Genomic DNA, 26803 nt, shown 5'->3' on the forward strand with positions numbered 1-26803 from the left:
AACATACTATACTAATAATTATACGTGCTTGTATAAAGCAGGTGCTGGAGAAAACAAATATAGCAGTACTAAAAGTAAAATGAGCTTTTGTCAGGAAAAGAAAAAAAAAAGAGCTTGTACCACAGTTTTCAGAAAAGATGCAAGTATGAAGTACCCAATACCCATAACATAATCCTCCCAACCAATGCTCGAGCGGATTTTGCAGTAAAAACTAAAACTAACTAAAAGGAAAGACAACACGAACTGTACAATATCTGTCGCATTTATCCAGAAAACTCTCACCCTAAACAAAGAACACGCACAATTTTTCGGTATTTTATGTACACACTCATCTTAAAGTTCCTAGTTTAATTTGTACTGTTCCAATGTTCATAATCATTATCACTTATGGGGCCTCTAGTTATATCAGATGCATTCACTTCTGCTCCTTGAGATTTCTTCAGCTTTGCTACAAGGACCCACATGTTTGCAAGTTCATTTTCCAAGTAAGCCTCTTTTTGTTTGGATTCCTCAACTCTCATATGAAGCTCGGCCTCTCTTTGATCCTTTTCTGCTAAAGCAGCTTCATACGAAAGCTCTCTTTCCCGAAATAAAGCTAATTCTCTCTTGCTTACTGAATTTACGGTGCCTTGCTCATGTCGTCTAAGATTGACATCCCTTCTGCCGGTTCTGTTAGCAGCAATTGTTCTGCGCTGTATCTGAGAATTCTTTTGTTCCGCAAGCTCTGAAGCTAGTTTCTCGTTCTGGTTCATGAGCTTTGCAACTTCTTCTGACAGTGCCTTCAACTCCACTGCCGCAGCAGATGCTAACCCTTTGGCATATGAACTTTCTTCTGCAAGCTTCTGGTTCTGTATACTTAGCTTCTCTCTTGACTCCGTTAGATTGGTCAGTTTCTCTGTGAGCTCTGCAATCTCCATCTAATTAAATGTAAGAGTAAGAAATCTGTCAGAACATTATATATAATGGTGTGCGAAGTTCCATGTAAATATGAAGAAACTGTAAGCATATGAAACAATTTTGATAGCTGGTTTACAAGATTATTCATCTATTTTGCAATAAAGCTCTTCAATCATGCAACCACACACACACACACACCCAATCCACTGAGCAATCGCAATCATCAATTTGCCATCTCGTCTGAGAAATATATAGATCAACCATTTGGCCCACAGCACTCCTGCTCTTGTTTCCTATCTGAGAGTCCAAGGGTTATGTAATCTAACCTCATGAATATATTTTGATAGCAACATATAAAACTTATTCTTCTAGTTTGAATTGACTGTTATTGTGTATGTCTGGTCACATAATCATTTGTCAAATAAATCACATACCTGAGTTATGATATTGAGTATCAAAATTACTTGAAAACACATGAGTACATCATTCAAGATAAACAAAAAAAAGTAGACTTGCATTAGTAAATGAGCAGCAAATCAAACAAGGTTTTAATTTTTGTTTTGGCCACAAGCTACATCTAGCTTGCTACATGTCTGTGATTAACGGAAAATAGCTGTGCTAATGAATATCATGGTAACCTTGCATTTGGCAGAAAAGACATAGGAGTCGGTCATGAAAAACTTACCTTGGCGTCTTAACCTAATTTTGCCACCATCTCTTTCTAAAGCTTAAATATCTGGCAGAAAGCATCAACGTAATTATATTATATCAGTTTGTAATGACTCGAGCAGGAGGCAAGAAACTGGTAACATTTACAAGGAGGAATAAGTCAGGGCAAAAGGGTAATTCACCAGACGATGGTCAAGGGGAGAAAGTCAAGGGGTAGAAAAGGAAGAAGCAAGTAGAGTATAAAAGGAAAAGGGAACTAGGGTTTTATCTTATCGAGTGAATTGTAGAGTGAAAGAGAGGAGATCTCTGGGCGTCTCGAATAGTCCAGTACTGTTATCTTTTGTTCTAGTAAATTTCAGTACTAGTTACCTTAATTGAAGCTCTCAGTTCATTACAAGTGGTATCAGAGCTCCGATCGATGGGACCGCCGACGATGAATCAGCGCGTGGATGCAATCGAGGAGCGCTTGTCAGATCTCAATAATACCCTCTCTTCCATGGTTTCAGCCGCCGTGGAGAAGGCAGTGGAGACGATGAGGCACTCGCTCACGGAGATTTTGCTGGAGGGTCAAACCCTAGCCGCCAAGCAGTTGGGGTCTGAGGTGGAGGCGGTGGCGGCGCGGTTAGAAGGGCGGATCGCCCGTAGCCGTGAGTATCATGAGACTTTGATCTCTTCTTTGCGTGCTGACCAACGCAAGTTTCAGGCGGAGATCCGAAACTCGTGGAATGAGTTCAACCCACTCCAGTTTCCGATGCCAGAGAAGCTAGATGGATCCCTCAGTCACCAAGGGTCGGTGATGGGTGGCGCCACCACCCCTGTGGGAGGGGGTCACACACCAGTGGGGGGTGTGGACGATGGAGGCGGTGGATCTGGGCCCCGAGGTCGGGATGGTTACGGCGGTGGTGGGCATGGAGATGGTGGTGGGTATGGTGGTGGTGGCTCGGGGGGCGGACCGGGTCAGTGGCGTTTCCGGAAGTTGGACATGCCCGTATTTGATGGGGCTGATCCAGATGGGTGGATTATTCGGGTGGAGAGGTACTTCCGGTTTTATAAGCTCACGGAGGAGGAGATGTTGGAAGCAGTGGCGGTAGCGCTAGAAGGGGATGCGCTCCGTTGGTACCAGTGGGAAAATAAACGCCATCCGATTAGGAAATGGGCGGATCTAAAGGGGTTTATTCTGAGGCAGTTTCGCCCACTACATGGCGGCTCATTATATGAGCAATGGCTGGCGACAACACAGACAACTACCGTGGGGGAGTATGGGCGGAAATTCATCGAAACGGCATCCTCTTTAGACCGTATTCCAGAAAATATATTGATGGGACAATATCTGAATGGCTTGAAAGAAGAAGTAAAGTTGGAGGTGAGGCTGTTGAATCCGGTTAGTTTAGAGCATGCCATGGAAATAGCCTCCAAAGTAGAGGAACGCAACAGATTCGCAGCAAGTAAGCGAGCTGGTTTAAGCAGCATTAAGACGGGGTCATTCATGGGTTTTTCGAAAGGTGCCCCATCGGTGGCCAGTTACCCGTACAGTCTGCCCACAAGCCCACCAATCGCAAGACAATGGGGCAGTAAGTCTGTCAAGTCGCAGGCTTCGATTCACTCCCCTACTCCTCTCTCACCCTCTCGCACATCGACCACGGGGGAGGTGAAAAGGCTGACGGAGAAGGAGTTACAGGACAAAAGAGCAAAAGGATTATGCTATCGATGTGACGCAAAATGGATGGTCGGACATCGTTGTAAGAAAAAGGAGCTGAGTGTCCTTCTCATAGAGGAAGAAGAGGACGAGTTAGACAGTGGGGATGGAGAAATAGTACACTCCCTAACCGAAGAGGTGATCACTGAAGTGTCTCTGAATTCGGTAATTGGGATTTCAAACCCCAAGACCATGAGGCTGAAGGGCGCGATTGGGGATTTTGAGGTGATTGTAATGATCGACCCGGGGGCGACGCATAATTTTATTTCGCTAGATGTGGTGAGAGAGCTGGGCATCCCTATGGAACAATCTGGTCAGTTTGCAGTGTGCTTGGGAAATGGTGATTCTGTCAAGGGATGTGGGATATGCAAGGGGGTACAATTACGGTTGGAAGGAGGAATTGACATTGAGTCAGATTTCTTACCCTTGGGTCTAGGCAGTTCGGACATCATTCTCGGAGTCCAGTGGTTGGAGACACTTGGGGTGGTCATGACAGACTGGAAAAAACAGCAGATGACTTATGAATTTCGTGGAGCTCCGGTAACAATAACTGGGGACCCATCTCTGGTTAGAGCCAAAATCTCTTTGAAGGCCATGGCTAAGGCTTTACGAAAACAGGGTGGAGGTTTTATTGTGGAATGCCAAAGGATGGAAGTGGTGGAGTCGGGGCTGAGACCAGCAGAGCAAGGAGAGTTGGGGGAAAACAATATTCCTAAGTTTTAGGAGAAAGAGGTCCAAGGATTTTCACAGATCTTCAGGACTCCAACTGGCCTTCCCCCACGTAGAGCACATGAGCATGCGATTCGGTTGAAGCAGGGGAGCAACCCCGTGGGGGTCCGTCCATACCGTTACCCACAGTGCCAAAAAGATGAAATAGAGCGGTTGATCAGTGAGATGTTAGCAGCGGGTATTATTAAGCCGTCTACAAGTCCATTTTCGAGTCCCGTATTGCTGGTGAAGAAAAAGGATGGATCATGGAGGTTTTGCGTGGACTATAGGGCGCAGAATAAAGAGACCATAGCAGATAAATACCCGATACCGATTATAGACGAGCTGCTAGATGAATTAAAGGGGGCTACGGTGTTCTCAAAGTTAGATTTAAAAGCGGGATACCACCAGATTAGGGTAAGAGACGAAGACACCCATAAAACCGCTTTTAGGACCCATGACGGGCACTACGAGTTCTTAGTCATGCCCTTCGGGTTGACTAACGCCCCTGCTACTTTTCAGTCGTTGATGAACGACGTTTTCAGGCCGTTTAGGAGGTTCGTGCTTGTGTTCTTCGATGATATCTTGATTTATAGTAAAACGGAGGCAGAGCACGTGGGGCATCTAAAGGCAGTGTTGGCTAAGCTCGGCGAGCATCAGTTATATGCCAACAAAAATAAGTGTGAATTTGGCAAGGCTTCAATCGGGTACTTAGGCCACGTGATTTCCAGTGAAGGAGTAGAGGTGGATAAGGACAAGGTAGCAGCTATTCTATTCTGGAAACAGCCTACGAACTTGAAAGAGTTGCGGGGATTTTTGGGGATAACGGGGTACTATCGAAAGTTTGTGAGGCAGTATGCGCAATTGGCCAAACCCCTTACTGATCAGCTAAAAAAGGATAGTTTCGGATGGAGTGCAGAAGCTACCGTAGCGTTTGTTAGCTTGAAAGAGGCCCTGACTAAGGCGCCAGTGCTTCAATTACCAGATTTTGAGCAGCTTTTTATTGTTGAAACTGATGCGTCGGGTTATGGAATAGGTGCGGTATTAATGCAGTCCGGGCGCCCCATTGCTTATTTTAGTAAACTGTTGGGAGTTAGAGGGCAACAGAAATCGGTATATGAGAAGGAACTAATTGCGATTGTTTTAGCAGTGCAAAAGTGGAAGCATTTTTTGCTAGGTAGACACTTCATCATCAGGTCTGACCAGCAGAGTTTGAGATATCTCACACAGCAGGGGGAGGTGAACCCGGAGTACCAGCGTTGGGTGGCTAAGCTGTTGGGCTACGATTTTGAAATACAGTATAAACCGGGGTCTACAAATCTGGTGGCGGATGCATTATCCAGGAAGGAAACAGGGGAAATTGTGTTGAGTGCCTTGCTGTCAACTCATGGAGTTTGTTGGGATCGTTTACATCAAGAGATCGCAGCAGATAAGGACTTGCAGACTTTGATTCAAGGGGTGGCGTCTGGGCAAGAGAGTGGAAAGTTTGAATTGGTGGAGGGGACCTTGCGACTTAAAGGCAGGCTGGTGATTCCCAGTAAATCGAAAGTGATACCGGAGTTGTTGCAAGAATATCACACTTCTGCAGTGGGGGGACATGCTGGAGAGGTTACGACTTATTTACGAGTGGCCAAGGATTGGTACTGGAAAGGAATGAAAGGGGATATAACTGAGTTTGTGAAGCAATGCACGGTATGTCAACAAAATAAGCTCAGCCAACAGTCACCTGCTGGGCTCTTACAACCGTTAACAGTCCCGTGTCTAGTGTGGGAGGACATATCTATGGACTTCATAGAGGGTCTGCCAATGTCCCAGGGATACAATGTGGTGCTTGTGGTGGTAGATCGTTTTACGAAGTATGCACACTTCATTGGCCTACGCCACCCGTTCGATGCTTTCTCTGTAGCTATGACATTCATAAAGGAGGTGGTGAGGTTACATGGATTTCCAGGGTCAATCATTTCAGACAGGGATCGCATCTTTATGAGTACTTTTTGGAAAGAATTGTTTAAATTGCAAGGGTCAGAGCTAAAGAGAAGCACTTCATACCATCCGCAGACGGATGGGCAATCTGAGATCGTGAATAAACTTTTGGAGACTTATTTACGGTGTTTCGTAGGGGGAAAGCCGCGTACTTGGGCCAAGTGGCTGCACTGGGCAGAGTTTTCTTACAACACTGCTACGCATCTTTCGTCCAAGATTAGTCCGTTTAAAGCATTGTATGGTCGAGAGGCCCCTCATGTGTTGAAGGTGAGCAGAGGTTTAACAGTGGTTGACAGTTTGGAGGAGTTCTTGTTGGAGCGAGACGCGATTCTCGATGAGCTTCATCATAATCTGTTGTTGGCTCAAGCCAAGATGAAAAAATTGGCAGATAAGCACAGAAGGGAGGAGGCGTATGAAGTGGGAGATTTGGTTTATCTCAAACTACAGCCGTATAGGCAGCAGTCCTTAGCTCGACGGATGTATGAGAAATTGGCTAGCCGTTTTTATGGGCCTTTCAAAGTCATCAGGAAGATTGGCAAGGTTGCTTACCAACTGGAGTTGCCGGAGGACAGTAGGATACACTCAGTTTATCATGTATCCCAGTTAAAGCGGGCGGTTGGGCAGGCTCCAGTTTCGTCTCAGATTCCCACCCAGTTGACTGCTGATTTGGAGTTGTTGGTTGAGCCAGAAGAATTGTTAGAAGTACGACAGCGCCAACAAGGGTCCATGGAGAAACTCGAGGTGTTGATTAAGTGGAAAAATTTGCCGGTGTATGAAGCCACCTGGGAAGAAGCAGAAAGGCTGCGTATACAATTCCCGGACTTCCACCTTGAGGACAAGGTGAAACTTTGGGGGGATGGTAATGTAATGACTCGAGCAGGAGGCAAGAAACTGGTAACATTTACAAGGAGGAATAAGTCAGGGCAAAAGGGTAATTCACCAGACGGTGGTCAAGGGGAGAAAGTCAAGGGGTAGAAAAGGAAGAAGCAAGTAGAGTATAAAAGGAAAAGGGAACTAGGGTTTTATCTTATCGAGTGAATTGTAGAGTGAAAGAGAGGAGATCTCTGGGCGTCTCGAATAGTCCAGTACTATTATCTTTTGTTCTAGTAAATTTCAGTACTAGTTACCTTAATTGAAGCTCTCAGTTCATTACACAGTTCCCAACAAAAATGGCTGAGCTTAGGTATTTATCTTAGTAAGTTCCATTCCATTTATGTCCTCATTCGAGGGGGAGAAAACCTATAACTCTTGTAATCTTTCTAGAGTATTTCTGTTTTCGAGGAATGATCAGTGATACATAAAGCAATATAGGGAGCATTGATATTAATGGTTGTGAATTTCAAGTATAAGATATCCTCCCATTTCATATGCACAACAACCCGATTAGTGGTTAATTACAGTGATTACAAATTTACAATTAAGGATGGGAGATACACGAATATACGAATAGTAATTGATGGCTTTGATTATTTCCAGAAGTCAGAAAGGGATTATATTTTTATGAATGAGAACATCACATGCTGTTGGGTTGGGGAGAGTGGAAAATTATGAACAAAATTGAGAAAAAAAATGGAAGTATGGAGGAAGAGCATCAAAATAAGGAAATTCAATCTATGATGAGAACTGTAAATGGAATGAATGGGATAAAGAAAGGAGCATTAAGCATTTCTTCTCCAATAGGTAGGCGTGAGTTCTTGTTCAAGATGTTAGGTATATAATGGAGTTAAAAATTGAAAATCATAAATATTTACCCATAAATAGTAGTACAATTTCATTTCATCTCCCCCACCCAAAAAAAATCACTGAAACATACCCATAAATGCAGGATGGAGGGTATTTTACTCTTAACGCATCAATAATAGAGAAACTATATGATCTAAATACAAATTTACGAAAAATGTAAATAAGTATAAATATAAAGATATAAACCTGAGCTTTCAGAAATAACCCTTCATATTTGTCTTTGGACACCGCAGTCTCCTTTTCAGTGGAAAGTTCCCTGTGATTTTTTTGAGTTTCATCATATCGATCTGAATTACCAATCACGTGGCTGAATTTTTTTAAATCTTGTGCATCAGAGAGCTGATCTCTCAAGGTCAAAACTGTTTGTTGCAATTTTTCGCATTCATGTATCTGACAGACAGATAGTTGACCTTTTGTCAGAGTTGGCCATAAGTAAGTATCGAAAAGGACTCTAAAAAAAAATACTGCAAGGATATAATACCTTCTGGGTGAGCTGCTCTTGAATTATTCTGTTGTCCGCAATTTTAACCTGAAAATGAAAGGTACACTAGTTTAATATATAAGCCCTAGTAGAAGCTTAACAATACATCCATTACTTTTGAAGTTTCTGTGCTTTATTATTCCTTTCGATATAAATCACACTGACATTTGCTCTCTAAGAATAAAAAGCTACATAGATATAAAAAGTTCAAACACCATCACCTCCAGTTCAAAGGACTTCTCATTCAATTGTGTCTCTAGCTCAGCTACAGACTGCACCATGAAACAACTTGAAATTGTAAAATAGGTAGAAAACCTTAATGCAATTAACGTATGAAACAATACAATTGGTTAATTGCTAAAATAGAAGTCTGGCTCTGGTATCATCAAAGATTCACACATTTACCTTGACTATCTATGAATTTCAATATCCATATGATGAGAAAAAAACTAAGATACTAATACGAATGATGTAGTAAATTCATGAGATTCATTGCATCGACATGAATAAGGAATTCAGTTTACATACCAGAGGGGATACCTGTTGTGAAGATTCTTCAGGAGTTTCTCTCTCATGCTTAATGCTCAATAGAAGATCAGCAGATGGAGTATTTTCTGTTGGTGTGGAATGCGAAAGTCTGGATTCTGCAAGAAGATTACCGCTTTCTGCTTTAGGGGTTGAGGGTGTGCTTACAGACTTGGTGCCACTTGATCTATCACTAGTGCTTGTAAAAGTTCCTGAGCTATCTCGCTTCTGTAAATAGATACCATATTTAAATGTCTTGTGAAGGAATGAATGGAACCATCTAAAAAGTATTTCTAACACATTAATCTTAAGAAACATTGTCAAGTTTCATTAAAACATGATTAGGTTAAACAAGTAGCAGCCGCTCTAAATCAAAACCCAACGAAAGACAAAAGGTAATACAAAGAAGGAATCCTGAAGTAATTAGAATTGGTAAGAAGGCATAAAGTATGAAACAAGAAGACATACACGACAATAACACAATTTTGTCATGAAAGTTCAGCACACAGTCTCTTTCAAATGTAAAACCCAAAACTTGAAGGCCCATATGGAAAACTCTTTTTAAAGGAAAATATGAACCTGTGCATAATTACAATGAAGGTCATGTAATTTTAGGGTGATAAGAAATGGAAAGATTTCAAAGTCAAAACTGGATCAGCTTGGCTAATCCATTATGATTACTGGTAATGATTTTAGAGCCATAATGAATTTAGAGCCAACATATTATTCTGCGGATGAGTGTAACCAGTAACCAAAGCACATCTAAATTTCCACTTGTCTCATTTGCCCTTAAAGCAGATTATACTACAGAAAATAATACAACTGGTAATAAACTTCAGGGAACATCATTCTGGCTGGGTGGAAATCCCCCCCCCCCCCCCCCCCAGTTCTATTACAATACACAACTTTAAAAATCAAAATAAAATAAAATACAGTATCTTATAAATTACCAGTTTCCTAAATCATGTTTTTCATACATGGTATTAGATATGGAAACTGGGTTTTATAAAGTATACTGGGTTGTCTAATCGACTGAAAAACAAGCGCAAAAAAGTGAAAAAGTTATAATTAAACAATCTATGATACATGAAAAACAAGCATAACGCAAAAGTTTATTATAACTTGCCCGTGGCTTTAACCAGTTTAGCAATCCATTTTTTCGGGTTGTCTTCCCCTCCTTCAATGTTTCATCTGCTGTTTCAGAATTTTGATCAAGAGTTGTGCAAGTATCAATTTGCTCGTCATCCACAATCAAATCTCTCCTTCTAAATGGAAGATATGCAAGCTGCAGATTTTTAATTCAAGAAATAGTTACTCAGAATGTGCACGTGTAACACTCAAAATATTTAAAATATCATTGCTCTGTTAAATACATCCATACTACCTCTTCTTCTCCAAATGAATGACGTCTTCTTTGACCAGGTCGATGAGGAAATATAGACTGCGAGCTCTTAGTAGAGACCAGGATCAACTTGGTTAATCGCTGTATTCTGCTTAACAAAGCAGCTTTAGCGTCTTCCTCTTGTTCCAACTTCGATTGTAACTTGATTTGACCATCTTCCAACTATATTTATACCAGGACGAAAATCGAGTCTTAAGATCACCGAAAAGCATTTCACATATACAGGATAAGTATTTTTTTTGACAAATATGGCTTATAGCCTTACAAATGAGTATCTGTTCTAAGATATTCTCGGGGTGAGCCAGGGTCGAACCCAGAACCTGGGACGACAGAGGATAAGTATTTAATGGTTTTACTATGCATAATTACCAAAAGATGTGCAAATCATTTACGTTAATATTGTGGCTATTTTTACTTTGGTGCAGTGAATGTACTTCAGAAAAGGAAAAAATTAAACCTGACATATGACTCAGTAACAAGTAAAAAAACTTTGATCCGCTGGGAGAAGACAAATAATAAAAATCTTAGATGCACTATGTATGCATTATATTAATACATAGCAAAGATATGTAAATGCATTTGAACAAATTTGCTTGTCAATCTTACATAAATTTTCTCCTGTAGGGATTCCACTTGAGCAGGAAAATAATTGCTAGATCTAACAGAGGAACTAGATCATTCTAAGAGTAACTTATGCAAGGAAATGAAGATTTGATGAAGGCGGAATTTGGTGTCTACTACAACACCGGACAGAAGAAGTGCCACCTCTATATATGCATAATGATGAATTGAAGAGAACTTCTGAAGGAAAATTTGTTGTAATTGTAGAGGCATTAAGAGCTATATATCATCAAAACGAGAGGCTTGTGACTTAGGGTCTACTGGGAGTGCTGTTAAAAATTGATGTGCTGTCAGAAAAAGTGTTGTTAAAAAAAGTGCTTTTGTAGAAATTAGAAAATTGTTTGGCAATTTTTTTAATATTTGCTTATTTTGAGTTATAATATAAAACAATAATGTTTTTGATGAGTTTCGATAGTGAAATTTGTAACAGCTCCTGCAAAAGCTGAAAAGCAGCTTTTTCCAAAAGCATGGGAGGACCTGCTTTTTCTAAAAGCAGCTTTTCAGCTAAAAGCTGTTCGGAAAAGCTGCTTTTAGATTTACCAAACAGTTTTTCACCTGCTTTTCAGCAAAAAACTGCTGTTGTTGTCCTAACAGCAACGCCAAACAGTACCTTAGACTACTAATTATTCATTGGCAGAAGGAACAATACTCTAGAACATGTCTTAAAATGCAAATAAGCCCACAAAGTCAAGGCCGGGACACTAAATCCTTGATACGGTAACCAAGTACCATAACTATCTATTGTTGCAAAACAAAAAAAAGCTTTGTCTACATTTTCAATGATTACTTAGCTCATGATGAAATTGGTCATAGTCATATGAATTACTTATCCCTTGTTGGGGAAGGTTTTAGATTGTAAACAAATTTCGAGCATCGCCAAAAGGATCCTAGTTCACTCCTAAAATAGAATATAAGAAATTGACTCTTAGTAACTCAACTTGTCTCTATCTCCAACAATTTCCGTTGTACTCGCTCCTTTACTTCTTTATTATTTAAAGTCTTTTTATCCATTTGGCAAATAAAGTACTTACCCAAAGGTGCTACAAAAAGTGGAGAGAGAAAGAGACCGTCTTCATTATTTTATTGTATAATATAAATTAAGAGTGTGAGCAGGCTCTTTATTAATGAGGAGACAAGGGACGCTCTTAGTGATTTGAGGAGGTACTAAGGGTCCGTTGGAGTAACATTTCAACACTCTAAATTTTTTTATCTTAAAAGTCAATATTAAGAGTCTCTTGGAGGTGCCCTTATATGTTGTTTCATAATGGTATCCGGTGGGGGAAGGGTCCATGGCCATTTGAACCTACGACTCTAGGTCTTGAAGCCTTAAGAATTGGGGGGGTGGGGGAATTGCATTATCATTTGCATGTCATCTCATCTTTATCATAATATATTTGGCTGTCTAGAAAATAGGATTTTTAGATAATCATGGGTTCTAATAGACTGCTATATGAAGGTAATTTTGAGATACTTAAAGTTCAGTCTGACTATTTATCTGACAGAAACTGGACTCTAAATCAGTTACACACAAATACAGTCGCAGCTGATAGTACATGCCTACAACTCTCATAAAAAGAAGTTAATCATTTTTGTAATAAATAGAGGTTTAGTGTCACCAAGTACGTCTGCAAAAAATGGAGAAATTATTTTATTTTTTTGAAAGCTTCCAAATACAGACATAAATATATATTCCAGAAGGGTAAAACAGGAGAGTGAAGATTAATTGAGACTTGGTTGCACAAAGAATGTCACAAGGCTGGCTAATTTTGGGTACCTCCTGTTTTAGGGTTACCAAGTCATCTCCGTCGCTGTGCTTTAACTGAGGAATTGCAGCTACACCCCTCTGCATTTGTTCCAGTTCCTCCTTCAGGGTACGAATCTCATGTTGATACTTCTTGATAAGTGATTTCTCATCAATTATCTGCAGGTTCATATAACTAAGTTTTTTAGATATGTCAACATAGACATAGAGAGTATCTTAATAGCATAATAGTATACCTTGTTCTGTGCTGCCTGAATTTCAATATGTTTTGCACGGTGGGCGAATTTCAATGTGTTGTGTGTCTCTTCTGAATTGTTTGTAGAGGGGGTGACAGTGCAAATGAGCTGAAAGGAGGAGCATACACAATATTTTAGCAACATGGACATTCTAAATATTGCTTGAAGAAGCAGTACCATTGATGTTCTTAGCTTTACATGCCACTCTACAAATTGAATAGAGATAAATATTGAAGTACTTCAGATACATAGAAACACTTACTGATACTCTGCCGTGACCACTTAATGAAGATTGAAGAAGCCTAGTCAATTTCGAATCTCTGTACGGTACATGTGAAGCTTTTCCATCTGTTAATTTAGAAATCACCTGCGAACAATGTCATGTTAGCATGTTACATAAGCCTGCACATTCACACACACACACACACACACACACACACGTCTCTTTCAATGAAAAGAAAATCTAAACAAAAACCAACTAAGCCACTGAAAGAACATTTGGCAGGGAAAGAACCTACTGAGCCACTTGAACATCTTTAACAATGCAAGTCAAGATCATGAAGTACAACAATAATATAATTGCTTACACCTTAGGTGCTATAGTCTGATATACTCAGAATAAACAATGCAGTGCTACAACATTTACAACATGCAACCTAAGCTTCAGGACCTGTAGTTAATTGTATATTATAAGAGAAGAGAATGAATTAAAACCCAAGACGGTGGCTATTTAGGTCTTAATCAGAAAAACGATAGGAGTAAACAAATTTTGCTGAGCACTGAAAGATAAATATTCTCAATCAATGTCCCAGGGGTTAAGCAAGGTAATTGTGACCCAGGGTTCAAAGAAAGTCATAAAATTATAATGCAGCAACACATTCAAGGCAAAGCAACTTGAAGGTGGTCGAGAACATAAGTAGAGGGCTATAAGAAGATATGCATAGAGAGTAACTATTACACTGATAAAACTATGGCAAAGGGGGAGTTCTCACAGTTCCAAGAGTTAAAAGGCTTTTATTTATATATGATCCTTCCTTTCGACGAACACCGGTTGTTTCAGCCTTAGAGCTCTCTGAACCAGCTAGATCTATAAGATTCTGCAGAGATAAATGGTAAACCAATATAAATTCTGTTGAACATTTTGCAATCACAAGCATGATGATATTTAACAAATATAAACTCTTTAAAAGATGTCGAGCAAACTTAAAGCAAGGTAAGAAATTAATAAAAGAGAACAACTAAATATCAACAAGAGCTACAAAAGAGTCATAGGAAAAAAAAAGATGCATCAGCCTGGAGTTATTCGCAAAATATACCAGCTGTGACAGATTAACAGCTTCACCTTCATCGTTTTCACCACATGGACTACTCTCTATTGTCTGTAAAGAAGGTAGAATGAAAGTATATTAGAATATTCATACCAAAAAAAAAAAAAGAAGTTGGTCTCCATAATATCATGAAGGCTGCTGCCAGAGAAATGACTACCAAGTTCCTTAGCCCTTTTTGTAGACACTTCATTCAAATCAAAAATTCTTACTGAACTAACTCCATACATGCAATATATAATTTTAGAACTTAAACTGGGTATACACATACTACAGCAAAGTCACCCAAGATTTAAGCTGACAACACTAAGCTCACCAGCAACGCAGATTGATTGGGTAAGAGAAAAATTAGCAAGTAGGAAAAATGGAATTAATGGTGGAATGTTGAGTGAGAGGTAAGACGTAAGAGTAATCCAGATTTATATACACAAAATATACAGAGAGGAATGTACTTTGATCTACGTAAGAACTTGTCATAATTAAGAAAATTTAGTCTAATCTGCAATTACTTCCAACCAGCAACTAATGCACGACTTAGTCATCAAAGTACTGGAAAAGAACTATCACCGCTAATTGATATAGAAAATAAGGGATTGTATATTATATACAAGTTCATAAAATAAGTTATCATGTGAATCAGCAGCTACAATGCACATGTCACACGATTTTTTAACGCATCTTAAAGTTTAAAACAAAGGAAAGGCCACATGATTAGGTGAAATCCGAACATCATAACTATATTCATGAAAACAACATAGAAGTCCAACAATACACTAAAATATAAGTTCCAGTTGTATAGCAGAACTACCAGTGTAAATATTGTATGGCTCCTGCTGCTGTGTAAATTGAAGTTTGTGGAACCAACATGCCTGTGCTCTGCTACCATAAGAGAGGAAATTCGGGTAAGGATGATACAAGCATTATTGGGAATGTAATCAAGAAAGCAGAACTACAAATTTATAAGTGAATACCTACCTATGGTGCATGAGAGTTACTAAATAAAGGAAGAAATTGTAGCCTTTACCAACTAGAATGTCTTCTAAGGGAAATTCTATATTCAATTCTTTTTTTGTTTAACATTAGGATCCCCTGAAAGATATCATGGGCTCAACAAATTATGCTACATACTTTATTTTTCAAACTTTGCCAATATCTGAGTGGGAAATCTCACGTTATATTCTAGGTGAACTAAAGAAACCATATGACGTGATTGTTAAGGGGTGAAGTGTCAATTTAGGCAATAGATCATACACTGCAAGCAACATTGGCATAAGGCAGTAGAAGTGTAACACAAACCATGTTAGATTACGTTATGCACAGTTATAACTATATTTAGATCTCCATTGAAACAACTGTACATTTTGACACATTCTAATAGAGAAATCCTTAAAGTGGTGCTATAACAAACAAGGGATGGAAAATTCAGTTGTACACATTTTTTGCACAAAACTTGGACGTGCAAAACTGCAAGCTGATTAAGATATAACAGCACCTTCCCCGGCTGCAATAAGAGAAAGGGCATGAGCAGGAGATAATACAACTTCCTCTTTTACTCCCTCAACAAATGTGCCCTGCAAAATTTAATTTTTTGATTTAGTTGTACTCATGCACACTGTATTTACAACATAAATAATTCAAAATTTTGCAAGATATCGTGACCTTGGTATATCTTGATATCTTTCAAGTCAATTCTCGATATGTACTTCTTACTTTTTATAACGTGTAAAATGCTTTTACTTTGAACCCATGATCAAGGAAACACAAATTAGGCCTGTTAAAATTTTATGATAAAAATATGTATGCTTGGTTACTCATTAAGTGTAAACCACACGCAAATTTGTGGTGTATTTTGTGTGGTTTCAAGTCTATGCCGTGTGTGTGTGGTTTGGAAAATTCTCTAAACCGCACGTGCAGGTTGGTTCGTGGTTTTAATGAAAAAACTGCACAGCAAACACCTCTAGCTGTATAGGGACTGGACGCTATCAAGAGGTGCAAAAACCTGGAAGCTCAGGTTTCAATCTCCTAATTCTAGACTAATACAAAGGGTGTTTCTGCTTGGTAGGATATAGTGGACTATTTTCCTGAGATGTATTTATATTAAATTACATTCTTGCACTTTCTGCGCATTAAAACTACAAATTACTACTTCCAATTCACAAATGACTGCTCATTTTGTTCCATTAACATTCTTTATATAGTTTAACATGAAACAATTTCACTTAAATTTCATTCACTCTCATCTCTTTCACATTTCTATTTTCCTTATCGAACTATAAATTTCTTCGTGATTCTTCGCCCCATTCCCATGCCCAATCATCAACAAACTAGATACATCCTAAATGTAAAGGAGCTTCAAGGACTGGGCATATAACATTCCAGCCACAACTCAATTACGAGAACAGAAGAACATGATGATCAATAAAAACAAGTTTACTGATAGTTTGGACCTTAATGTTTACACATGTGATTTTGTGTACATGTAATAAGTTAAGAGATGTACAATTTGAAACTCAAACTCTGCTTAGTTGACCGAGTTTAACTTTAATTGCAGATTGTGATGAGACTTCTACCGAATATCTAGTGACATTAAAGGTTGATACTGCCAAATATTTTGCGACTCAGGGATGAAACATAAGAGGTTGAATGTTGGGGGTTCTAAATTCATGTTTGTAAGCATCGGGGTTTAAATTGTTATTTAGCCTCTATAAATAGAACTGCAGGAGACAAGGCAAGCACAAACTTATCAGAACTATGATGGTGGACTCCTTTATAATGTAGGCAATCTATGTATATATATTTATAACCAGATATGTATGGTAGACCTGTGCATCTTCTCTGATCCTTAAATTCTGTCCCGCAGGATTGAGCAAATCATTCACGACCTGAATTGAAAAATAAGTGTGTAAGATATTAATTTACAAAAGAATGGACTAGTTAATCATAAATAGAAGAACTGAGTTTTTAAACAAGTAACTGTATATATTTATGACCACGAGAAAAAAGGTAGAAACCGAAGAACAAAATTCCCCTTAAAAACATGCAAAAACAAATAAATACAACATGTAACTGTATACACAGAGACCAACACCAAAGAACTAATATTTGAAAATGAAAAGTCCAAAAAGAATTTATTAGCTGATTATTGCAGTTATCTACAACCAAATATATGATTCAATGATATTTGACTGCTGAGATTAGAACTGTCAGCTTCTTATTGCTTTCCAAAAAGCCTTCCCCGTGTAGCACATATGAGATAATAAAACAACTACTAATACCCCGTACATAACTTGCACCAAGCACAAAATAAGAATGACATCCTCAACACACGGATTGAAGAGAACACAATTGATAAGTACAAGCTATAGAAGGGAAAATTACACATAGTAAAGTCACACGAAGTTCTTTCTGGATTTTCATAAAATTAACTGAATTTGAGTTCATCGACCACTACTGTTAATAATATTTAAGGAAAAAAACAAACACGAGGCAGGTAACAGGATAAAAAAGGGAAAACATAGCAGAGAATAAAACTTATCCTTATGCTACGTGAATGTCATTGATTCTTGGAAAGTTATACTGTCTAAGATACTACAACTGAAACTTTGAGGGGGTGCTTCTCTCTGTTAAGACATCAACAAGAATTACAAACAGAAAATGAAGACCAACCAGAACCTCACCTCATTATAGATTTCCAGATATGAGACCCGAAGCAGATATTCACGACTAGGTGTCTGCAGCACAGTGGATCTTATGATATATAACTAATGATAAAATGTAATAAGGCTTAATATGTAGTTAAATCATGAATAGCACCTCCTGAATGATACTGAAAGTATCCTTGATAGCCAGTGGTATAATTCCTGGTGACCTCTGATCACCCTGTTTATGAGAACAATTAGCACAACAAGCATGCAAAGAATTTTTTCAACCTCTAAGAGTAACCGCTATCTTGCCCACATCTTACACAAGTATATTCACGCATAAAACTATATGGTAATATAATTGCATTTAAAGGCCAATCATGTCAGACTCAAGCTAATGATAGACAATTCAGCTTTAGGGCATTTATCATGACCATTCAAAATGAAGCTTGGAACTAAAACTAGTGTAATCACAAACACTAAAATTCTGTACATGCATAGTGTGCGTCTTCCCACTACTTGTCACACCATATGCAAAAATAGTGCCTGGAAAAAAAACGAAGCAAAATTATTATGTTAGGGCAACGATAATGAAATAAATTTTAAAATTGTTGTATATCAAGAAAAATATCAACTTGGAACTTGAGAAATGACATCGACGTAGATTATTGAAACTAGAAAGCATTGAGCACATGGAAAAGGCAAATATATTTCAACAAGTTTTTTTTATATATATACAAGTAATATACTAATCTTTCACAAGGTGCGGTCTGCAATGTTAAAAACATGATATGCAAATTTAGTGAATTCATGTAGACATAGTGCTACTGCTATCCTAAAATTATGGTGCTTTTATATGGCATTTTGAAATATATAATTTTAACCTAATGATCTGTACGGGTCTTGTTACATGCAAGATAAACACGATAGATTATAATCATGAGGTTGGATATATTTAAGCTGAATAAGTGTTAAACACCATTAGATTAAAGGTGCAAGAAAAGTTGACGAATCAAACTAGCAGATAGCAATCATCACTTAACCTGATAATTTCTTATAAATTTTGTAGACCAAAAGTTATTAAAGTTACTTAAATTCCCTTGTTGACGTTCTGAGCATTACTTTTCTATGTTGATCTTTCGAGTGCAATTACACTATTATAGTTGGTAAGTAGCTCATTCTAATAGTGCTGATGAGGAATTGGACAGCTGCGGGAGTACATAACATCCTACTTTAATTGGACTGCTAATTAAAAGATAAGTTATTGATCACTCTCTAAAATGTATTCAGGTCATAATTCTTTGACTGTGCAGGTTAGTTCTATTTCATATGCCCTCGACTTCATGCCTGTTAACTCTTCGTCAAACAGTAGTATCAGCAGTTACTTTTGTACCACGATATATTTCCTCCCCAGTTACCTGTCTTAATTCTTAAATATTTGTTTATACTATAGAATTTCAGTGAACTTCAAGATCTAGTTGATGTCATCAAAATTGGAGAGTATATGCAGAGTCAATAGGTAAAAGAATATTGACAAATACCGTTAATGCCTTCCATAGCACCGCAAATGACATGTTGAGCAGCAACATCATATACATGACATGTAGTAGTAGTTGGACCAAATACTTTGTCTGAAGCATTTGAACAAATAAAAATCGTGAGTGCCAATGCAGAAGTAGCAACACAACATCGAATTTGTATAAATAATCAGTTATTCAGATTCCCTTTAGCACGCTAGTTTCAAAACTTAAAAAAGAAACAGCATACTGCAACACTAATTCTCAATTTCAATAAGTAACACAACAGTAACTTTAAGCATAAGCTCATCCATCCAAATCAAAGCCCACTGGAACAGTCAAACTTGGGCGATTTTAAAGCCCACGCGAAGATAATTTAATTTTCTACCATTCTAGATGGGTCCAGATATCAAAAGCCAACTGGAACAGTCCACGAACAGAGTAGAAAGTTAACTACGAATTTTGACTTTGGAAACCTATTCAGTTTTGGAATTTCCTTGTATATTCCTATTAGAATTAAAACATTTTTGTATTAGGTATTATTAGATAGAATATTACATACAATAAGAGGGCCACCACGACGAGAAGCCAAGAGGAGAAGGAACTTGTGCTTAGAGACTGCAAGATCAACATCATAGAGATAATTCTTCTACCTCTACGCTTTGTATTGTATCTTAATCTCTTCATGATTCTTACTTGTTTTATGTTGACTACTGTTGGCTAAACCTCTATTGTTGGAGGGCTGTTTTAAAATCCTCAACCCTATGATGATTATATAGTTTTGAGTTATGGGGATGTGTTTTGATTATGCTTATATATACGTCAATGCTTGTAGATATGTTTGAATTAACTAGGGTATGCCGACATCTCAATATGTTATGTGATTGTTATCTCTGCAAATTAAATTAATCTTTTTATGCGGTTCATGGGATTAATTGTATTAGTGTGTAATTCGTTTTAACCTTTCTATGTGGTCCATGGGGTTTTGCGAATAGCAGAGCTTGTTTCTATGTGGTCCATGACAAGTTCTCTATAAGTATCTTTCTTAACATATCAAAGGAATTCAGAGTTGTGTCATAGGTTCAGTGGTGGATATCAACATCTTTATTTAATTGCTTATTAAAACAATTCTTATTAGATTAATATTTAGATTAGTTAAAACAAAAATTAAAAACCGCTCAGCAAAAAAAAATTAAAAACCAAACCAATTTCTTATCCTAGTAAAATAGAAGAAAAGTGAGGCCTTGATCCTTGGTGTAAAACGATACCCTATTTACTCTACAAACGACACAAAAAAAAGGTTGAAATTGACTCACATCAGATACCGTGTTAAGTAGCTAAAATAATAGAAACGTTAAGGTTTTAGAGGGAGGCCAGACAAGGAGATTGCATCAAACAACCAACAACCAAACCAGACAAGGCTCCCTCCCATCCATAGATTGACCACTTCAATGTCCCCACCCATCCATAAATAACGACTTCAATGTCGATCGATTACTTCCTGCATCCTGGGGTTAAAGTGTTTTTTCCATCTCCACATCGGCATCCTAAATCTCTCTATATTTATATATGTGTTACTGAGTAAAAGATTAATACACCACTTTCAATGTCTCCATTTTACGCACAAACTAGGTTAATTATAGTTACATCAAGGAAAGCATGCCCACAACCCAAAAACTTGCCATTGATTCTGATCGGAAACACTAAAACCTTATACACTATTTGAAACTGATAGCAGTAATACTACAACGCTGCACAAAAGAAATCCGAATGAATGTTCAATCAAAGTAGCAAGAAAACTCTGGACTAAAGTGAATCAACCATAGAATATATATATAAACCTTAAAATCCTCAACACGTAAGAACAAAAATAAAAGATTGGGGTCAATAGGAGGCTAACGAAACTTAATGGCTATTCAGTATATGTAGAGGTTGGGTGTACAATCAAAGATAGTTAGATCCTAAATTTAAAAATAAGAAGTAATTCTAAATGTTATATATTTAAAATTTTAAAATATGCCCAACAGGATATAGATATTCCTACATAGAAGTAAAATATCTCTAACTTCACTTATCAAAATAAAATAAAAAATTACTAATCTCACTACATATATAAAGCTACATATAAGTTTTCCATATCAAATAGAATAACACATGTTGCAATTTGCATTCCTCATCTCTTGTCTTTATGTCGATAAACTGAGATTACTCAGAAAGGTCTTTAATTCATATTATTTATTAAAGCTAAGGTTTAAATATAGGTAGGTTTAAATATAGGTAGATCACTTAACTAACACCGTGACATATACAAAATCTGAACTTCCTTTAAGTTGTCGCGACCTGTGTGACTAGAAGAACTACATAGAAGTAACAGACTATTATTAGGTTAATGAAGTATATTATTTTAGAGTCCTCGTTTTTCTCTCACACCAATGCAACACACTCATAACATCTAGCAGCTATACAAGATTATTAAGGCTGAACAAAGTTAAGTCTAAGAATGGCAAGGTTAAAGAAGAATTCCTCTTGTTTAAATGATTGTAGATATTTCTACTAGTGGTACTGAACACAGACAAGTTGGCCTAGTTAAAGCACCCAAATGAACAAAAAAACCGGGGGGGCGGGGAGGGGGGGATGACTCTTGTGTTGTATTTATGAGGAATTGAACTTGAGATCGGTTCAAATTTATAATAACTATATGATTTTTATATTTAGTTGTTAGAAATTAAATGATTTGCCAATATATAATTTACATACAGGGAAGATACCAAATCGCGTATGGTACCAAATTTACCATTGAAAAGGCTTTTATGCTTTTAAATAAAGAGTGTGGATTCTATTACGACTACAATTTGTAATAGACAGTACTGCTAGTCTATCACCAAAGTATAAGACAAATATGAAATAAGTATCTTAATACTAATGACAATAGAAAATCTAAAGATTAATCTTCTTTGGCTCAGGCCGCGACCAAGATTGTGGAAACACTCAAAGCCAACCGGGGTGGGGGTGCGAATAACTCCAAAATGGTATAATATTGTCCACTTTAGGTCCACCCTGCACGACTTTATTTTTGGATCTTCCAGAAGGCCTTAAACTATTGGACTGCTTATATTCTAGCTATTTGCCCCTTCCACAACTGATGTGATACAACTCTAAACAGTCTCCCCTTTCACACATCGGGTTCGGCACCTACCGAATTCTGCCTGAATATGTGATCTGGTTCCTCATAAGCCCATACTCGAAGTCCATCTAGCTATCTGGCTCCTCCTAAGCCAAAATTGGAAGGTCCACCTGCCTCATCATTGAGCCCATCCTGGGTGGCCCATCTGCTTCTTCCTAGCCCCATTCTAGATTCCATTGGAGATCGTTAAGACCGCCATAACCTGGAGCTCTGATACAACTTGTTGGACTTGCTAAGCAAGCCCTAACTTTACAATAGTATGATATTTTCCGTTTTGGTCCGAGCCCACACGGGTTTGTTCTTAGGCACCTCCCAACAGGCCTCATACTTGTGGAATTATCTTGCTGCTTATATTATAACTATCTACCTCTCTCACAATTGATGTGGAACAACTCCTAACCGCTTTGGGATGAGCTCGCACGGGTTTGTTCTTAGGCACCTCCCAAAAGACCTGATACTTGTGGAATATTCTGGTTATCTGTCTCTCCCTGGGCACAAACTAGAACGCCCACCTGCCTCATCCTTAAGCCCACCCTGGGGTGGCTTGTCTACCTCTTCCTAGGTCCATTCTGAAGCCCCAAAGATTGTTACGAACCGCCACAACCTGACTCTGATACCACTTGTTGGGTCTGCAAAGCGAGCCATATTTCCACAATAGTATGATATTGTCCGCTTTGGACCTAACCCGCACGGTTTTGTTTTTGGGCATCTCCTAAAAGTGCTCGTCCTATTGGAGTTATCTGGCTTTTATATTCTCGCCACCCTCCCCTCTCACAACCAATGTGGGGCAACTCCTAACACATGATCGAATTAGTAACCCTCCAAGTATATTTATGAACGAAATATTAAATAATTGCCTTCTTTGTTCACGAAAATGATATCATAAAATCAATTTGCTGAGAGCATGAGACAATATTCCTCCTATATATGTTGCACATAATTGTATGACACATATATTTAAGGTTAGGGATAAAATCCACCTCTTCTGACATATATTTTGGTCAGTTATTTACACAAAGAAGTCAATGGCTTAACTACTTACTTCCCTAAGTACACTTGTAATAAACATTTCTATCCTCGGATAAATAAAAAATATTTTGTTTAGATGGACTAGTAGGAAAAAAGATTAAGACACAAACATAAACCAAATTAAATATGTTACAATAGCAAAATTGTGGCATCAACCAGACCAGATTGAGATATGCTTCTTTGTTTGCATCTATTTACATTATGATAATAACAAAAGGGCATTTGTACTTCAGATCGCAAAGAAGCTACCCTTGCTATTTAAACTTTTATTAAGACACTTCAAGTCAAAGTTATTAAAATGTTAGTGTGAAGGGTAGGTTTGACATAGTTCTGTTTCGTTGAAAGAATCTCGTTTTACTTCACAAAAGAGCTCATTTTTACCTATCTAAATAAATAGGCTGGCCATGATTTATGCTAGTATGTAAAGACACAATAAATAGTCAAAGTTGACAACAAACTTCATTGCCATGCCACAATTCTCCAACAAAAGAAATATTAATCCTAAGTGTGAACATGTATGTTTAAGAAAGAATAAATTAATTTATGGGAAACAAATAAGTGAACTTGTTTATGCCTATGGATTTTAAAAAGAGTTAAATTACAGAATAGATAAAATAGTTACTATCAACTTCCTTTTGAGCTAAAGTTACTATATGTGTCATCTATCCTAATGATTAATGGGACTCTGTCTGTGTGACAACTTGGGTTAATCATTTTGGATGCTTTGCTATACAATTCATCACTTGATTAAAAAAGTCTCTTAATAATTTATAATCACTAGAGACAAATAACTAAAAACTGTCAGACTAAAACCTAAGCAAAAGGACAATTTAAGATACAACTCTGGCAAAACACATCAAACATAAACAAATGAAGCTATGTAAACACAACATAAAAATAGCTGCGATAACTCCTACCATAGGCATATGCAATGGATGGATTGTGCTCGCCTCGCACAATCGATTCACCGTCTGCATACCAAGCAATCTCCTCTCCTTGTGAAATTTCTCTCGGACTAATTCAATCAAACAGTTTTGCAATCAAATTAAACCCCAAATTCATCACAATCCACAAAAATTAACCTTCTGGAGCGACTATAAAGAACCTGAGAGGCCGAAATCGAACAGTGACAGTCACATTCTCCTTCAATTTCCGTGCATTAACAGACACCGTCTCGGCGCTATAGTGCTTGGCCTTACTTCTGGCTGTTGATGAAGCTGGAGAGCTCAAATCATCCGCAGAAGCTTCGGGAAACTGTTTCGAAGACGATGTGGTTGAAGAAGAAGCTCTGGAACTCAATTTCTGCGATCTCAATCCTGGTTTAGACGCCATTGTGAGTTAAAACAACCTGAAAAACAATAAAAACATCTCAATCAACACAACAAAAACATGTTAATTGATTACAAATATAATTATAGAGTAATTAAGAATGATGTATTTGAGTTTGAAGATTACTGAGGTATATTAATACAGCATTGTGTAGAAAACAGAAATGTAGATGTTATATATGGAGAAGAGGTTATGATTGTGGAAGGGGCTGGGGGTTTGTTGTATATTGAATTTAATTGAGTGAGCTTGCTTTTGCTTTTGTTTTATGTTTGACTTAAAAAGGAAATGAGAGAGAGAGAGAGAGAGAGAGAGAGAGAGATGATCAGGCAGTGAGTGTGTGTGAGAGTGAAAAACTTAACGGCGTTCAACGTAAAGCTGACAGTTCAGTTTTTTTTGTTACGAGTAGTACTTGGTGAGTATTTTTTTAGGGCTTTGTTAATGTTACTTAACTTTAAACAAGTCAATTATTCTTTGTAAAATAAAATAATTTTAATTTATAGTTATAATAAATTTATTAGTATCTATAACTTTTTATATATGGAACTGACTATATGAAAATTAAATTACAAATAAATTTTTAAAAATAATTAATTAAATTAGAAAAAAGCTGAACTTTTTGCAATTTAAAGATAGAATATATTATCACCAGAAAGAAGCAACAAATTTGTTGTGAAAAGTTATTTATTTTGTCTGTTTCATTACTATCAAAGAAACACTTAATTACTCCCACTGCTTTGATGAATTCAGAACCTTCTTTCAATGACTTTACAGGAGCCATTAGTAAACTAGTACTACTAAAAAGTAGGTTATGTAAAATAATTGATTTTGCTTACTGCCCTTCGATAGATTTTGATCGTCCTCGTGCAGTATATAGATATCGTTAATAGCATTTTGTGCATGTCTTCTTCCATATTGTTACAATAAAAGGGATATTTTTAAAAATACCCATCTGTAAAATTATTTTTTTTTAAATACTACCATCTTTTTCATTGTTTTTAAGAATATCTTTTCATAAATTGTTTTTTTCAAAAATACGATTTGCAACTTTTGCAACCTCATTTGCAACTCCAGGCGGCGCCAGCCATGTTGCAACCTCTTTTGCAACCTCATATGCAACTGAATTCCTGATTTCAAGTTCCAGTTTTCAAATGTCATATATAGTTGCATATGGTTGTATTCAGTTGCATATGGTTGCATTCAGTTGATTCTATTGTAATCGAATGACCCCGCCAGGGGCACGTCATACATATGTTGTTACTTACAATTTTCAGTTGCATTTAGTTGCAACTGAGCAGTTGCAAATTCATTTGCAACGTCATTTGCAACTTTTGCAACCTCATTTGCAACTATATATAGTTTTCAGTTACATTTAGTTGCAACTGAGGTTGCAACTGCAGTTTTGCAACCTCATTTGCAACTTCATTTGCGACTATATATATATATATATATATATATAGTGAGGTTCAAATTAGAACCAATATTATAATTAGAACTTAGGACCACACACATCCGTTAGATGAATAAAAATTTAAAGCTCATGATCTACCTAGCTATATAAATATAAATTAAAACTACATGCTATTTAAGATACCTTACCTTATATATTAATAATTATTACAAATCATAATAATCATTAACTACTCCCTACTTCCAATAATAATTAATTAATATATATATGCATGCAAATCAAACCTACAACTTGTGATTCTCAATCAATTTTAATAATATAATATTACAAAACACGAGTTTTTGTTGCAGTACATATAATATTACAAAACATAAGATTCTGCTGCAGTACATATCTAACTCATATAATATTACAAAACACGAGATTCTGCTACGGTACATTTTTTGCTTATGTAATATTATAAAACAAGTGATTTCTGTTGCGGTACATATCTAACTCATATAATATTATAAAACATGAGATTCTGCTGCAGTACATATCGAACTCATATAATATTACAAAACACGAGATTCCGCTGCAGTACATATAACTACTTATAAATAAAATCAAAACATATACACTCCGACTCTTCGTATGTTGGAGTTCCG

At 37.3% G+C, this 26803-nt stretch overlaps 1 protein-coding gene across 2 annotated transcripts; it reads right to left on the bottom strand.

Annotated features, from left to right (window-relative positions):
• Positions 1–93: 93 nt before the first annotated feature.
• LOC108214118 (kinesin-like protein KIN-7K, chloroplastic) lies at positions 94–25008 on the bottom strand. Of its 2 annotated transcripts, none has more exons than XM_017385917.2 (22): positions 24875–25008; positions 24525–24767; positions 24337–24434; positions 19231–19320; positions 18183–18235; positions 17862–17927; positions 17726–17779; positions 16871–16930; positions 15541–15619; positions 14857–14924; positions 14040–14102; positions 13716–13820; positions 12986–13090; positions 12724–12831; positions 12500–12646; positions 10087–10266; positions 9829–9987; positions 8718–8930; positions 8399–8449; positions 8178–8225; positions 7883–8086; positions 94–917 (listed from the first exon to the last, which is right to left on the bottom strand). In XM_017385917.2, the coding sequence occupies exons 2-22, from the start codon at positions 24749–24751 to the stop codon at positions 348–350; spliced, it is 2748 nt and encodes a 915-aa protein (XP_017241406.1). In that variant the 5' UTR covers positions 24752–24767; positions 24875–25008; the 3' UTR covers positions 94–347. The 2 variants fall into 2 exon arrangements, with proteins under 2 accessions (XP_017241406.1, XP_017241405.1); XM_017385916.2 differs by having other exon boundaries at positions 8706–8930.
• Between the last annotated feature and the right edge of the window lie 1795 nt (positions 25009–26803).

The sequence above is a fragment of the Daucus carota genome, chromosome 3 (genome assembly GCF_001625215.2).
Source record: "Daucus carota subsp. sativus chromosome 3, DH1 v3.0, whole genome shotgun sequence".
NCBI lineage: Eukaryota > Viridiplantae > Streptophyta > Magnoliopsida > Apiales > Apiaceae > Daucus > Daucus carota.

What these genes read in the sequence shown, in the direction of transcription:
- LOC108214118 (XM_017385916.2), bottom strand. Translation starts at nt 24,751, where the DNA reads ATGGCGTCTAAACCAGGATTGAGATCGCAGAAATTGAGTTCCAGAGCT. An exon ending in TGCTATGGAAGGCATTAACG is followed by an intron (nt 18,236 to 19,230) that starts GTATTTGTCAAT and finishes TTTTTTTTCCAG; the next exon opens with GCACTATTTTTGCATATGGT. An exon ending in GGTTATTTCTGAAAGCTCAG is followed by an intron (nt 918 to 7,882) that starts GTTTATATCTTT and finishes ACATTTAATTAG; the next exon opens with ATGGAGATTGCAGAGCTCAC.